Below are 17,477 nucleotides of genomic sequence, written 5' to 3' on the forward strand. Positions count from 1 at the left end.
GTACACGGTATCTGGGCAGAACACACGGTGCTTGTTCTACCCGGTGGAAAGGTAACGAGTACCTCATCTTCAATTTTGTCAGCATCAGTGATAGGTTTGTATGCGTCTTTATTTGGGTGAAGGGCAGCTACAAATTCATAGTAGTCGATGTATCCATCGCCGTCTCTGTCAAAGATGTCTGCAACCGCACTCATCTCCAGACGACTGGTCGGGAACTCTAAGATTTTCAAAACAATGGTAAGTAGTGCTATTGAGGAATAATTGACAGATAAAACTGTAAGATATTTAAAGTGTAATCGTAATAATTTGATACATGTATACACTGTGGAGGGATTCCCCCCATCTAGTTAATTAACACATCCATCACCTCACATATTTATCTTTTACTCTTCGGGGTTTTTTTGGGTGAGAGTTAGTTTTACTCCCTCAGCTAATTCCAATTATACAATATGGTGTTATCAACCACAGTCACCATGTTGTACATTAGATACTCAGACCTTATTCATTTTATTGCTGAAAATCTGTACCCTTGTACCAGCCTCTCCCTATTTCCTCCACTTCCCAGCCCCTGGCAATTATTTTTCTCCTATCTCTGTGAGTTTCACTTTGGGTTTAGATTCCACATATGAGTGATAATTAAGATATTCTCAGTATAAGTCATACTCTGGTCGCAATGAAAGTTGGTAAGAGCTGCTATTTACAATAACATTTTACAAAAAGATTTACGCCTTAAAGAAAAAGTAAGTAGCATTAACTTGTTAATTCTGCTGTAAGACATTCTCGATCGCACATTTTAATTGTAGTGTGGCCAGTTAAATGATTAGGATGATCAAGTATATTACAATCCTTAAAAAAAACAAAAACAAAAATCTGATTTACATCACACAAGCACAACCACTACATATGTGGCCTAAATTTACCTTTAACTACTATTAGGATGAATCTTATGAAATGGCTGTTTTTCTAGGCTAAAAACTGTTTAATATTAGCAAATTTCATATGGTTCAAGTACCACTTTACTTAAGGAATAATTTACATGAAATTTACTTTAAGAGTGCTTCTAGTAACATCTGCCAGAGAAATCACATACATGTGATCAAAATAATCTATCAAACAAGAAGGGGGCACATACCTTAAGAATTTTTATAGCCTTCTAATTTCCTACTAATGACAATATTAGATCAGAATGTGAACTAAAATGAAAAAGGGAGAGACTGACTTGCATTTATTGATTTCCCATTTTATGCCAGGCAACACAATCTAAGAATTAAGTATTATTAACCTGATTACACTAAATAGGGACACAGCTCCAGTGGAGAAAAGGGGTTTATCTGTGGTGACACAATTAGTAAGTGTGCCTGACTTCAAAGCCATAAATTTTAACTAAGGACAGTTTTTTTTGTGTTTTTGTTTTTGAGGGCAATGACTTCACAGCCAAGTTTAAAGGTGATGCTTTATTAGTAACACAGGTTTACTGGCTCCACAATTTTAAACTGCGCTTATTTTCTTTAAAAATTACATGTTATGGCCACCTCTCTTGGGACTTACTTGAGGAAAGAATCCCGTCAATAAATTCTTGTCGGGTTATTTTCCCATCCTGATCTTTATCGATCCTCCTGAAGAAGTCCATCACTCGAGATTTCTTGTGATTCATCCATCGCATGTACTTTTTGCGCCAGACATCGAAATCAAAGTTGGCAAATTCCCTTAGCTGAAGAGGGTAAAAGGCATTTTGCCTGAGTTACTGCTGTGCTCAAATTATATCTTACACAATATGAATAACGTTATTTCGAATGATCCTCTAGATAACCAAAATTATATAATATGAATAATGTTTTAAATGATCCACTAGATAGCCAAAATTATCTCTTATACAATATGAATGACGTTTTTAATGATCCTCTAGATAACCAAAATTACCTTATACAATATGAATAATGTTATTTATAACGATCCTCTAGATAATAAAAACTATTATCTTATACAATATGAAAAACGTTTTTAATGATCTTTTAGATAACACACAGATCATTCCCTCCAGGAAAGGTATCATCTTGCAAAGGGGACTTGAACATTTTTTCTCTAAAGTTTATTCTGTTACTGTCACTGTTTTTTCTTTACAAATAGAGGAAACAGAACTCCTCAAAAAGTCACACTGAAAATTTCTGATAATGCCGAACTCACAAAGGTGGTGTGGCCCAAGGTGACAGGAGCTCTGTGCCCCAGGGAGCAGGCCCAGCTGAACAAGACCGATTTTACCTACCTTACCCCTCACGTCTCTGCCACCAGCAGCTCCTAACTCCTCACCTTCTAAAAATTTACCAATTCTAGAATCTGACACCCTACACCTCAGATCACAGAGTATATATGATTAAATGATCTGCATTATAAATGATTATAGTTGCCAGATGATGCTGTCAGCAAACATACATCAAGCCAGATCTTTTCCGAAGGAGTCAGCTCCTGATTATGTTACAACATACCTGTTTTTGACTTTGATTCCCTAAATCCAAGGCCCATATATCAGGGTTTCCCCCCCACCATAAAAACATTCATACCTGTGGCTTTAATTTTAGAAGTAAAATAAGCACTCAGACATCAAGAGTTTTCTTATCTATTATCAGAAACGTTGAAAAAAATCTAGATCTTGGCAATGCGTTCCGGTGAATGAGGGCAGATGACAATATGGTACCCACTGTATGAGTTTTCTCACCTCCTCCAGTCTGTCCAGGGCATCATTAAGCTTCCTCCTTCTTTCCAAGGCGAGCAGCCAGACTTGCTGCCACTTGCTCACCAGTAAGTTGACCCTGGGATTCTTGGTTTCGATTTGTGTCTGTGATCCAGAGGGATAGAAGCTTGATGCTGGGAAGCGTTTTCCTGTTCAAACATAACTTGAGTTAGGATGGCAAAGTCTCTGGGGTTTTGAAATACGTTAAGGCTTGACCTTTACTGTTCCTTGTTCAGACTAAATCAACTTCATTACTAGCTATGACGTGTAGAAACACCCCAATTTAGATGATGCACGATACCAGGATCAAATGTGTTTTACTTAACAAGGGTCGTTCAGAGACAGCAGAGAAATATTCTTGACAAGAGCCCTGAAATACTGGAAAGTTCTCTCAATACACTGATGCTTCAAACATTTTCCAGTCTAAAATCCGTGCCACTTCAATGACAAAAAAGCATCCTGCGATCCTCCTCTTTGCTACTGCCAGGGCACTGCAGTGTATGTGAATCAGTTTGGGCAAACCCAGCTGAGAGGAGGGCAGGAGGCACTGGGCGGCTCGCCAGCGTCGGACCAAGATACCCAACAAATTCCCAATCAAGTACGGAAGTGTGTGATTATGGTCCTAGCCTTCTTCCAGGTTCATTTTCCACTGAGATTGTGTTTCCTGTGCATCATCTCATATCCTAATTTACTGCCTTCCTGAAGTTTCCTCCCTCTATTATTCACAAGTTTCTATAACTTCACAGAGCAATTATCTCACTGCAGTTTCCTCATCTAACTAAATCGTTCAATGTGACCTAGAAAAATAAATCACTGGCCTAAGCTTTTATAGGAAGTTAGCATCCAAGCTGAGATTTGCCCAGAATTCCTAACTCCCATGGAGCTACATAAAAATATCAATAGCTAATATTTATTGAGCATTTAACAGTATTCCAGGAAGTATGCTAAGCACTTCATACATGAGCTCATTAAGTCTTCACCATAGTCTAATGAGGTTATAATTCTCCCCTTCCACAGATGAGGAAATTGAGGCTCAGAGGGGGTTTAAGTAACATGTCCAAGGTTGCGTTTCCCAGATGCTGAGGGGTAGGAACAGCCAGGCAGTCTGTGTCCAGAGTCCCTAACAACCTTGTTACCCTGGCTCCTTGTGCAAGACACGACTATGACAGATCCAAAACCACTTTTCTTTAGTAAGGCACATTCAGAAATATATAAACTGCCTGGTATAAATTGTGCTGCTTCTAAATCTTATCTGAGCTAGCTATTATTGTATTTAATGTCACTTCGCTGGGTCAAGACAGCCTGAGAAGTCAGTAAATAGAGCCTCAAGTCAAATGAACCTGAGGAAAATCTATCAGATTGCTGGTCACTAGTGAACAGTTAGGTCATGAACTTTATCCAGGTCATGGTCATTCCTGTTCCATTCCACTTTAAGGTTATTTATATAACAGAAGCAGAATGAGTCAATTCAAAGGGGGTGATGACTTCTGTTCTTGTTGAAAGTTATTCCTGATTTCTTCTGGCTAATCTGAAAGATACACTTCGAGCAAATAAAGTTACATATAGAGACCTGGATTTATCCTTTCCTTTATTTTTAAATAAGTTGCTATAATACTTAGTCCACATATTCTTTCAAGAAAACCTTTTATGGGACTTCCCTGGTGGCACAGTGGTTAAGAATCCGCCTGCCAATGCAGGGGACACGGGTTCGAGCCCTGGTCCAGGAAGATCCCACATGCCGTGGAACAACTAAGCCCATGCACCACAACTACTAAGCCCGGGTGCCACAACTACTGAAGCCCGCACACCTAGAGCCCGTGCTCCACAACAAGAGAGGCCACCGCAATGAGAAGCCCACACACCACAACGAAGAGTAGCCCCCGCTCACCACAACTAGAGAAAGCCCGCACGCAGCAACAAAGACCCAACACAGCCAAAGATAAATAAATTAAAAAAAAAAAAAAGAAAGAAAGAAAACCTTTTATGATTGAGAGCTCGTGTAGAATCACCTATGGCTCCAAAATATCAAACCATAACTCAAAATAAAAGGAAACTAACTTCCTTGCTTAACCATCCTCATGTTAAAGAAATTAGCCACTGCTTACTTCCTGCTCGCCCCTTATCCAAGACCGGAATGTGGGAATGTAAGGAGGGGTCCGCCACTCTCCTCTTGTAGGTCTTGGTGACTTTGTCCACGTCAGGTTGTTTTCTGGTCATTTCCTCCATGAAGGTCTGAAAGAAAGAAATGATGTCAACTAGACACAAGTATATCAGAGAAAACCATCTATAGAAATGAACTAAAAACAAAAAGATAAAAGGACCATACTATGATTTCTGAAAAAAGAATAAAACATGTTTTATCTAGGGTAAAAAAATCTAACCATCATAATACAGCATTTACAGACTACAAAATGTTAATAGGTGATAAGTAACTACAGTGTTACAAAAGCAATTTGTTTTATTTGAAGACCACAGTGGGAGCAGCTGTATGAGGAACACAACCTGTCTGTGCACCAGCCAGGACCAAGCTTCCAAGCTCTCCCTGAAGAATCTTAAAGTGAGCATTTGTCTACAAAGGAATGAGTTAGCTGAGGTGTCTCTAGGGCTTTCCTGTGACACATCTCACCTACATATCTGAAATACTTAAGATGGCTTTGATATACAGTGACATAAAGCATCCACATAAATGTGGATACATTTAAAATATCCCTATCAATAAATCTGCTCTACCAAGGAGGGTCAAAGTCATTCAGGTTCAAGTTTACATTTAAAAGGTTTGACTATGTTGCCATTTATCTCATCTCCTTGGACTTATTATCATGGTTGACCAGGTGTCCCTGTATCTGGAATCTGTGGCAAAGGCAGAGACTGGTGAAAAGTGATGGGAAAAGGAGAAGGCAGAAAAAAGTGAGAAGTGAAGAAACACATTTCTGGAATGTCTGTCACACTGGAGAACACTGATCACTTTAATACCTCGGATGACAGAGACACTTCAGGGCCATCAAAGGCATCGATATCTTATACTTCTATTAAAATACGATAGCAATAGTGGGAAGCAGCCGCACAGCACAGGGACGGCGGGGAGCCCATGTGAGATGCGAGCACAGCTCCATGGATGGGGCCGAAAAGGAGGAGCATGGGAAGGTCACACAGGGCAGGAGACACCAGCAAAACGAAGTGGCTCTCCAGAGAGAAGCTCCAGGGCAGCAGTGGCGGCAGAAACCCGGCGGAGGAGTTGAGGAGTGTGTCTGAGGAAGTGCAGGTAAGGAGCACAGAGCAGTCTTCCGAGCAGTACAGTGTGAAGCAAAGACAGTGTCTGAGAAGGCAGGTTAGGATGACATCTATTTACCTGGTGTTCTGCAATGAGGGCTTTCACCTCTTCAATCTCCTGCGGGATGACCTCTTTATCCCTGTCGCTCAGTGTGGTTTCAGCCCACTGCAACCAGGTCAGCAGGGCTTCCAGCAACTCCTGCTTGGCGATGAGTCCTGCCAGGGCACTGGCTAGTCTCTGCTGGTGCTGCTTCGCCCAGGCCAGTACCTGATGGAGAAAACAACTGCTCTGAATTTCTTCCATCTCAGTGAATAATGTAACTGATGTAACGTACACCACATTTAAATGTAAATTAGGATCATCCCAGGCTAGACCCATAACTCTCTGGTCTTTCTAGATCCCATCAGTGGTATCAAGACCCAGCTTGTGGAGGACCCAGAAGCCCTTTGTGATGGTTGTCACCCTCAGAAGTAGATGTACGTCAATCACCCAGGCTTCCCTTCGCCTGCTAATTTAAGTTCAAATATGCATTCCCTGAAGAATCACATATGCTCATTCCGTGTAGCACAGAGTGGAAATAAAAATAGCTAAGATCTTAAATACAGAATGAGTTCACTTGTGTGTGCAATTCATTCCACAAGCATAGGCGGCTCTGAAAAACCTATTCAACACACGTAATCTGGAAGTGGACAGAAAGTCCTACAGTGAACCAAATAGTTTCAGGGACATAGCTGCAGAATGCTTGTAACTTTTTAAAGAAAAGTGGGTGGCAGAGACAGGTAACACACAGAAGAATGGTCTTGTGAAGAACATAAGCCCTTAGGTTCCCACAGCCATAAATGCGTCATTAATTGCCTGAGTTTCCACGCCCCCTCCCCTGACTCTCAAAGCTCCAGCTGCTCTAAAGATGGACTGAGATGCACGAACCTCCTCGAATCTGGCCCGGATGATGGTTATCCAGTGCTTGATGGTGGTGATGGAGTCTGGGTGGCAGATGGCCAGGATGGTGTCTCCCATGCTGGTGGCTTTGTTGAGGGCAGCGCGCTTTTCTTCCAGTCTCTTCATGAATTCCTACAGCATAAACAAAGACGCACGGGCTGAAACTAAAAGGCCAGCAACGTCCACTGGACTGTCAGAGCTAAACTAATAAGCAAGAACTTACATCGGTTTATTCACAGCTGGAAATCATCCACCGAGTGAGGAATTAAGGGAGGAGAAGGGACAGTAATCGGATAAAGTACCTTCTCACACTATCTCAAGATCCAAGTACGGGATACTATCTCATGCTTTACAAAATACATTAAACAAAAAAGACACTCTCCTAAATTTGAATATATTATAATTAGATTCATAGAGGCAAGAATTGGGACAGATACTAAGCCAGCGATAGAAACAATATGGATTGCAAAAAAAAAAAAAATGTTCTAGCAAATAAGACGAGAAGGTTAGTATTTAAAGTAGCATTAACCATATCAGGAATGATAGGAATGTGTATCCAAAAAGTGCCAAGGAAGACAGCAGACTGGCAGGGAACTAGAAAGGCCTGGGTGGTGGGAGAGAAGGTCCAGTGTCCAGTGGGGAAGGAGTCGGGTGAGTCTGGAGCAAGTGGGCCTGACAGCGGCCAGCCTCTGGAGAAAATGTCCCTTAAAGGGCAGTAAAAAGAGCCACTCTCAGCCCTGGAAGGATGAATACACCTCAACAGGCTTTGGAAGGCTGTCAAATCAACCTTTTTATAAATGTCTCACATACTTTACTTTCTACCATCAGAATTGTACCCATAGATTCATGGATCACAGAACTCTGAAAGCGGGGCTAAAAAAATGAGGACTTTTGCCCCCCAAAATGTGAGGCATTTGGGCACATGCTTGTGGGGCACATGCTTCCCAAACCCTGCACTGACTTTCAAACATCCACTGACCCCTCCAATCTACCTGGACCCCACACTAAGAGGGATTCCTTCCACACCTGACAAGGGTGCCATGGGATGGATGGCACTTGTGTTACCCACGCCGTATAACCAGGGGGTCAGAAAGTATAGGTGTTCACATCTAGTGACCTTTTGTTTCTAAACCTCTGAAGCAGCTGTCATACGCCTCCTACCCTGGCATTTTGCTCTAATAAAATCTTTCGTTTATATGCACAGCTACTAGATTGTTAAGGTCCACAAGATCAAAAAAGACTGTGTCTTGGGCTTCCCTGGTGGTGCAGTGGTTGAGAGTCCGCCTGCCAATGCAGGGCACACGGGTTCGTGCCCCGGTCTGGGAAGATCCCACATGCCGCGGAGCGGCTGGGCCTGTGAGCCATGGCCTGTGAGCCTGCGTGTCCGGAGCCTGTCCTCCGCAATGGGAGAGGCCACAACAGTGAGAGGCCCGCGTACCGCAAAAAAAAAAAAAAAAAAAAAAATTTTGTACCTTTGTGAGTGAATAAATGCTTTTTTTTTTTTTTTTTTTTTTTTTTTTTTTTTTTTTTTTTGCGGTATGTGGGCCTCTCACTGTTGTGGCCTCTCCCGTTGCGGAGCACAGGCTCCGGACGCACAGGCCCAGCGGCCATGGCTCACGGGCCCAGCCGCTCCGCGGCATATGGGATCCTCCCAGACCGGGGCACGAACCCGTATCCCCTGCATCGGCAGGCGGACTCTCAACCACTGCGCCACCAGGGAGGCCCTGAATAAATGCTTTTTAACCTTTATTTCCACATTTTTACTGTTAGGGAGTCCAGGTTCAATTACTCTGCTAACATGATCTACTTTTTATTTTTATTTATGTATTAATTTAATTTTTATTTCATATTGGAGTATAGTTGATTTACAATGTTGTGTTAGTTTCAGGTGTACAGCAAAGTGACTCAGTTATACATATACATATATCCATTCTTTTTCACATTAGGTTCTTTTCCCATATAGGTTATTACAGAACACTGAGTAGAGCAGAGTTCCCTGTGCTATACACTACAGTAGGTCCTTGTTGGTTACCTGTATTATATATAGTACTGTGTATATGTTACTCCCAAACTCCTAACTCACCCCTCTCCCCACCTTTCCCCCTTGGTAACCATAAGCAAATGAAGTTATTTACAAAACAGAAACAGACTCACAGACTTTGATGACCTACTTTTTAAATTCATGACCTACTTAAAAAATATTTTAATTTTCCCCAAAACAGACCCCTTTTAAGTGAAAGGAAACAAACTTTACTAGGAAGAGAAAACCAGAAGGTTAAGAATGGCTGTGCTTTTCCAGAGGAGCGCTGATCCAATCATGTACTTTTAATCACTCCCACACTGGGCGCCCAGCTCCCACGGGAAACACTGTGGACTGGGTACCAACTCCCAACAGCACCCCGGGCTCTTCCAGGCCAGTCTGAGTGTTGCCTCAGTGGTTTGTGCTCACATGGGAAAATTAGCCAATTTTAGAAGCTGGATTATACTGAGAGGGCTCTAGTCTAAGACATTAAATATTCTGTTTTTCTTCTATTGGTGAGAATGTGTGAAGGGAAGCAAAAGAAATGAAGCAGAACGAACAGTATCACTGCAAAATATTATTACAGAGAAGCACTTTATAAAATTGCATGCAATTGGGGCTTCCCTGGTGGCGCAGTGGTTGAGAGTCCGCCTGCCGATGCAGGGGACATGGGTTCGTGCCCCGGTCCGGGAAGATACCACATGCCACGGAGTGGCTGGGCCCGTGAGCCATGGCCGTTAAGCCTGCGCGTCCAGAGCCTGTGCTCCGCAGCGGGAGAGGCCACAGCAGTGAGGGGCCCGCGAACGGCAAAAAAAAAAAATTGCATGAAATTGTATGCTAATTTAAAATGTTTAAAGATAATCTGTTCTTGAAACCACTACCCCTTCTGGGATGCCTGCCTCCTGATGTTTCTGGGGGTTTCCTGGCCCTGCTGTGAGGGTGGTGATACCACAGGTAGCCTCGGTTCTGTAGGGCACATATGCACCCTGGGCTTCAGGGGACACTCTTGACACCCAAACCCTAGTATGTCAGTGGAACCCAAAGCAGCTGATGGTCAGCCTATGGTAACATAAACTAGATTTTCAAAAATTTTAACTGAATCAAAAATGTACAGTAAATGTGATGTAATTTTCCTGTTCTTACAGGCCAGCTTCAACTTGAAAAAGTGTATACACCATTTCCTTCCTCCAGATAATGTTATACAAGCCTGCATCCCTTTTATTAACAACAAGGCAATATTTCATTGCTATAGAGTAAGCAGCCAATCATTGAGAGAGCATCATAATTAACATAAGAAGTCACCACAGATGATGTCATCCATGCTACACTGGAATTATGTATTTCCAACTTGACCTTGAAACACCAGGTTATTCAGTGGTACTAAAAAGATCCTTTACCATTTATAGGAAATTTTGATATCAATACTAAATACACTGAAGTCAACAGGCACATGAAAAGATGCTCAACATCACTAATTATGAGAGAAATGCAAATCAAAACTACGAGATACCACCTCACACCGGTTAGAGTGGCCATCATTAAAAAGTCTACAAATGCTGGAGAGGGTGTAGAGAAAAGGGAACCCTCCTACACTGTTGGTGGGAATGTAAGTTGGTGCAGCCACTATGGAGAATAGTGTGGAGGTTCCTCAGAAAACTAAAAATAGAGCTACCACATGATCCAGCAATCCCACTCCTGGGCATGTATCCAGACAAAACTATAATTCAAAAAGATACATGCACCCCTATGTTCATAGCAGGACTGTTCACAATAGCCAAGACATGGAAACAACCTAAGTGTCCATTGACAGATGAATGGATAAAGAAGAGGTGGTACCTTTATACAATGGAATATTACTCAGCCATAAAAAGTATGAAATAATGCCACGTGCAGCAACACGATACAACTAGAGATTATCACACTAAGTGAAATAAGTCATAAAGAGAAAGACAAATACCACATGATATCACTTATATCATGTGATATAAGTGATCTACAAAACAGAAACAGACTCATGGACATAGAGAACAGACTTGTGGTTGCCAAGAGGGAGTGCATTGGGTGAAGGATGGAGTGGGAGGCTGGGGTTAGCAGATGTAAGCTTTTATATATAGAATGGATAAGCAACAAGGTCCTACTGTAATGCACAGAGAACTATATTCAATATCCTATGATAAACCATAATATAAAAGAATATTTAAAAAAAGAATGTTTATATGTGTACAACTGAATCACTTTGCTGTGCAGCAGAAATTAACACAACAATGTAAATCAACTATACTTAAAAAAAAAAAGAATAGAAAAAAACCCTCAAGATACGTAATTTTCAGAACACTACACCCCAGGCGGAAAAAATACTACACTGAATATTAGCATTGCTAACTCCTGACTTTTAGAGTCAAAGGTTAAAAAAATTATCTGTTAAGAACTCTCTGGACCACTCTCTTAAGGGTTTTGCTAGTCCTATGCATCGTCACAGGAAAAATTTTGACCTGAAAATTCAACGGCCAGATTTTTACTTGGTTAATTATTTAATAGTATATCTACTTACATAATCCATTTTTTATTTACAATTTATAAATGGGTTACTTCTTAAAAGAATTTAAAGCAGCTCTTGATTAAAAACAGAATTGGCAGAAGTTTAAAAATAAAATTTGAAGACCAGTTATTAAACTACTTGCTTGTCTTGCTTACAAAGGTAAAAATCATTAATTGACAATTCTAATGGCTATAATTTTATAAATGTCATACTGCTCAGTAAGGAAGTTTCATCTTTGAAATGCACATCTAAGTCCAACAAAATTGACCAGTTTTGCTCAGGAGCCAAAGAGCTCCCTAGATAAATGTGCCTCCTGGAGATAGGAAAACAGAGTGACTAGTTTTATTTTATTTTATTTTTTTAATTGAAGTATATTATAGTTTTGTCTGGATATATGCTCAGGAGTGGGACTGCTTGGATCATATGGCAGCTCTATTTTTAGTTTTCTGAGGAACCTCCATGCTGTTCTCCACAGTGGCTGCACCAACTTACATTCCCACCAACAGTTTAGGAGGGTTCCTTCAGAGTGACTAGTTTTAAAATAACCACCTTCTATAAAGAAGACATTAAAAAAAAAAGCCACACATACATGTGCACAGTTGCACGAGGACACACCTATGTAAGGAAGGAGGATACAGATAAATTCTCAAACATACCAGATCTTTCACTACTTCTCAGGAAGGAAGATATTCATGCAGTTGGTATTTGCAATCATGAGTCCATTTTCTCTACTTTGTTTGGCTTTCTCACTTATTTTTACTGAGCGTTTATGTAACTCACTTTATGCTGATCAATGAGAGTCCGAAGGGCATCCTCATCGTCTGGGAGAACGCCATGGAAACGAAGGGTCTGCTCCGCTTCCGCCAGCCACTCCAGGAGGGCATGGACCACTGAGTGAAACTCCTCTGCCTAACAGTTCACATGCGCCCCAAAAAAGATTCCCAAACATGCTTGTTAGTGGAGTCGAGTCTTCCTCTCAATGGAAAAAAAAAGTCTTAAATTTAAACTGATTCATTATATCCATTATTCCCGTTAAAAAGATAAAGATACATGGTGCTGCATTTTACAAATGTAAGAAAACATCTAATCCGTCAAAAAGGCCTATATGAAGAATAATTCACCATTTTAACAATCTGATGTGAGATGAATGGCGGCCCATTATACATTCTAGCTGAAAAAAAGACTTTTTATGGGAAGATTAGAAAGCCTCCCTCTGTTGAGTCATTTAAATTCTTTGGGGAGGCGTTGGGTGGGGAGCGGACCCAGGCAATGATGCTCTAAGAACTTCCTCCCCATGACTATCCTGGCCGAGACACAGGAGCCCTGTGGTCCTTCAGGACAGCAGTTCCTGTTAGGGGTGCAGGACCTTTGTCAGCACACCCAGCAGCTGTAACCCCAGGGCTTTACCTGGCGCAGAGCTGCTTCTAGGCGGGTCTGTTTGGATACGGAGAGTGCACACACCGTCTCCCAGCGTGTGCTCAGCTCCTGCATCTGGACCCTGACCCAGGAGGAGTCATCCTGGCTGCCCTCTATGAGCTCCCGGGCCGAGCGCTTCAGGGCCTGCACGCTGCTGGTCCTCTTCCCCAGCTCCTTCTGGAAGACCTAAGACCAAATTTAAAAAAATTAATTTTAAATTACAAAGCCCAAACAGTAAGACATACTATATGAAATATGTATGTGCACATAACATCATGTATGGCTCTCCAAGACCTAAAGTTTAATGACCCACGTTTTCCGCAGAATCTGCAGAAAATAAGACAAGACACACCGCTCCTGTGAGGGCACCATCAGGTCTAGGCTTGTATCAATTTGCTCCTCAATCTTGTAATGTTTTCCTGAGTGAATGTTGTTTTTTAAATGACATGTTGGATTTAAATAATGGTGGTCGCCCTTCTTTATTTCAATCCCATGCAAAAATGCATCAACTTCTTTTCTGTGAGGGTGTCCCAATCCCTCCGGAATCATTACTGTGTGCGCCCAGTGTGTGCTGGCCACCACACTGCTCTCCATCAGCAAACACACCTAAGAGACTGACCGGTAACTAAGCAGCCCTTGGAGACAAGAGCAGGGCTGGCACATCCTGTTTCTTTTCCTCTAACAATCCTTTGTTGTAGCTTTCACAGCATCCTGGGCACTAACCCATAACGTCAAATTTTAGAGGCTTGACTCCTTAATCTGTCACCTTGGAGGAAAAGCTTTTTATTTTTCTCTCCCGCCCAATTTTGATGAACTCTGATGTGCCAAGGGTTAAAGTGGCTTCTTTTGGTCCCGGACTAAATCCATTTCTGACCCAAGAGTCTGTCTGCAACCAGATCTTTCAAATAACCAACTTCATATATAAACTAAAATCAGCTTATTTTTCTTAGAAATCACCACAAATGAATATTACCAAGCACATTTTATCCTTTTGACTCTATCCATGAGTTTCTATTCTGATATTCGGATCATTCATAAAAGTGAGACTGTCGAAAATAATCCAGAAACAGTGTGATGAGTTCTTTGCTGATTTCACTCTGATAGTGTTAAATGAGGTGTGCCCGCAGAGAGATAAACACACACACACACACACACACGAACAAACACACAGATACAAGGTATAGCGTCTAACTCTCCCTTTTGTGACAGGACTAGTCCCACGGTTCCGAGTAGGCTTTCCAATGTACTTTGTATACTTAAACTTCTTATTGGGGCTTCCAATTGTATTACTAATGCAGAATGATTAATTCATTCTTGTTGACCTTTAGTATATAAAAAACTAGCCAAGTGCCTAGGGGGGTAAATATTTAGACAGTGAGCTTCTAAAAATGGCATTTATGTACAAAGTAACATTACATTATTCATCAGTCATTGAAGGAGTGCCAGGGGATGGAAAAGTTTGTATTAATCATGCACAAAACATTTGTTTCCGTATAGGCAAAGCAACATAATTTAAAGTTTTTAAAATGTTTGTAGGCCAGATCAATGTTCTTCACCTATTCTCTTATTTTCTGTTAATGTTCAAACATAACAAACTCTCTTCTATGGGTATAATGAGATAATGGAATGAGAAAAGGGGAAATAAATATGCAAAAGGACCAATTATTTTAAAAAGAACAGGTAAGATCAAAATAGCATAACCAGGGAGGTATAAAGAGAACATTTAAAGATGAAATAAGTTTTCTGAACTGAAAAATTATAGAGAGGAATATGACATGAATTCAAGTGTAGTGCTGTAAGAAAATTGTATATATAAAGCCAACCATCCTACATTAGTACTGGGCCTCATGCTGTTTTCAAGGTTTTTTAAGTTGTAACAGTATTTGATCATAATTTAGGACCTTACACTCAGTGTATCTCTGGGACGTCTCAAATACCACCTTTGATTTGTACAACAGATTGACATACATATCAGGAGACGGCAAGGAAACCAATTTTCTTGAAGTAATAACCGAACCCCTAATGGCATACGCTGTTGCCTCTTAAACTGCTACAGGTCAAGGGGCAAGGTTAAAACCGTTTTTGAAAAAAAGAGAAGCAGCTGATCATGACCCCCACAGATCATGTCACACATCCAGCACTTCAGCAATGACCTAGTTCCAGGGCACTGAACGAACGATTTTAAATTATATCACATAATTACTTAAATGAATAACAAAAGATACTAAAACATTCTTGAAACACGTTTTAAAGTGCCAGACAATGAAATCACTTTTCAAGTTCTAGCAAGGTTTCAGATAGGGAAATTTAAAACCAAAGTATTTCACTGATACTGAAGTAATTTTCCTGCATCACTTTTAAAGTTGGCTTTCTTGTTCTCCTCAAATGTCACATATTTCAGTATTAAGGACTATTATGTAGTATGATAGATACTCTGTAGATTTTTATAAAGTTAAATTAAGTGGTTACAGTTCCCTCTACATTCAGAATAATCAAGCCAGATAAAATAAAATGTCCCAGATAACAATACCTTGTGATTATCGATCAGATTCATCACTAGATCGATGTCTCCGTGGACAGGCTGGTCCTCAGCCAGCTGGGGCTCAACCCTGTACAGCCAGTCAATGAGGGCCTGCAGGGCGTCTGTGAATTGCCCAGAAAATAAGAGGGCTTCCTCCAATTTGTTTTGTCTAGGGGAAAAAATGGAAAAAATCAATCTGAGCAACAAAAAAGCTGCCCTCTATATCCAAACATCTAAAAAACATCCACGAAGGCTAGCAGACCTCAAGAGGAAAAGCAGTATACTGGGACTCACTGCTGTTTCTCTGCTTTCCTTAGAAAATAACAAACTTCTCTCCAATTTTCCTTTCATTGCTTAAATCCATGGCACCTGTTCCAGGAAAATTCCCTCATCATCACCTCACGGGCCCTTTAGTTTCTTCACAAAAATATGCCTTTTCAATTAAATTGTGTTTTAAAGTATCATGCAGTAAGTTTGACCTTTGGGGTGTACAGTTCTATGGATTTTAAAACTTGTATATGTTCATGTAACATCACCACAGTCAAGACCCAGAACAGTCTATCAACCCCAGATCTCCCTCAGGCTGGCTTTTCCTGGTCACAGTCTGCCTCCACGGCAGACACCTGCCACTCATGGATCTGCTCATCACTGTGACTTTCTGTCTTTTCAAGAATGTCATATAAACTGTCATGAAGTCATTTATAGGACACTGTAAAAAGTATGTAACCTTCTGAGAGAAGATTTTACTGATTCTGAAAAACTAACACTAGGGCTTCCCTGGTGGTGCAGTGGTTGAGAGTCCGCTTGCCGATGCAGGGGACGCGGGTTCGTGCCCCGGTCCAGGAAGATCCCACATGCCGTGGAGTGGCTAGGCCCGTGAGCCATGGCCGCTGAGCCTGCGCGTCTGGAGCCTGTGCTCCGCAATGGGAGAGGCCACAACAGTGAGAGGCCCGTGTACCACAAAAAAACAAAAAAACACAAAAAAACAAAAAAAACAACTAACACTAAAAAACTTATTATGAAGTTCCCTAGAATGGAATATGATATTCTATTCAATCTGGATACTGACAAAAGTAATAAGACTAAGGATCGATGAAAATTTTGGAAACATGTATAAGATATGTGAACTCTTCAAATACCATTTTAACTTTCTTAGCTACTTTAAAATTTTTTTAACTTTTTGGGTCTTCATGGTTGAAGTGTAATGAGGAGGAAGGAGACTGGGAAGGGGTGGGTGGGGTCAGGCTGGTAGGACCCTGCTCGCCACAGTGACGGGGCCTGTATCCTAATCCACACCCAGGAGTTAGTCCCTAAAGGGTATGAAGAGGGGTTGGGGGGTGACAAGATCCCACTTATACTTTAAGAAGACAGGCCTGCTGGTGATGTGGAAACGGGACTGAGGAGGACCATGGCAGACCTGGGGACCAGTCCAAAGGCAGGTGCTGTAGTTGCATGCGAGATGCGGGAGGCTTGGAGAAGGATGTCATTTTTGAATGAACCGAGCACTTAAACGTAAATAATACTGAACAGCAAAGCCTCTCGGGGGAGGCACTGTGTGCGCGGGGCGTCAAGGATGAGCAGACATTCTCCAGGCAAAGGAGGTGTGTATTCAAGGTGCCAAACCCTGCCTGCAGAGTGCCAGGACCATGACAGCCGCCAGGGGTCCAGCAAGGTGAGTGAGCGGGTGTCAGGCGCATCTCACCTCTCCACCGACTTCCCACAGATCGTGTCCCACTTGTCTCTGAGCTCACTCAGCATGTCGTCCAGCTTCAGGTTGTCGTCAGCCAGGGAGGTCTTCTCCTTCAGAGAACGCCCAGTCCTGTTGGTGGTGTCGTAGACAGAATGCTTGGCTCCAAGGGATTTTTGAAACTCCTGTATATCCAACAAGAGAGCAGCATGTATTTCTACTTGGGACTGATACACAAATAGGTAAGAGACAGTGAAAGAGGCATCCCTCTTAAATAAATGGAGACATTAGCCATCATCAAGTCACATGGTGTAGTGTGTGCTCAACAGGGAACACACCAGGGTAGAGAAGAACTT

General features: G+C 41.6%; 1 protein-coding gene across 1 annotated transcript in view; it reads right to left on the minus strand.

Moving 5' to 3' along the window:
* The window catches only part of LOC132497793 (dystonin-like), a 504,834-nt gene that overhangs the window by 11,436 nt on the left and 475,921 nt on the right, over nucleotides 1-17,477 (minus strand). Inside the window, 10 exon segments of the mRNA XM_060111281.1 lie at nucleotides 63-217; nucleotides 1,549-1,711; nucleotides 2,714-2,877; nucleotides 4,834-4,960; nucleotides 6,078-6,266; nucleotides 6,927-7,070; nucleotides 12,278-12,406; nucleotides 12,905-13,099; nucleotides 15,444-15,603; nucleotides 17,137-17,306. Coding sequence (XP_059967264.1) covers nucleotides 63-217; nucleotides 1,549-1,711; nucleotides 2,714-2,877; nucleotides 4,834-4,960; nucleotides 6,078-6,266; nucleotides 6,927-7,070; nucleotides 12,278-12,406; nucleotides 12,905-13,099; nucleotides 15,444-15,603; nucleotides 17,137-17,306 — 1,596 coding nt within the window.

The sequence above is a fragment of the Mesoplodon densirostris genome, chromosome 10, assembly GCF_025265405.1.
Source record: "Mesoplodon densirostris isolate mMesDen1 chromosome 10, mMesDen1 primary haplotype, whole genome shotgun sequence".
In the NCBI taxonomy this organism is placed as follows: Eukaryota; Metazoa; Chordata; class Mammalia; order Artiodactyla; family Ziphiidae; genus Mesoplodon; species Mesoplodon densirostris.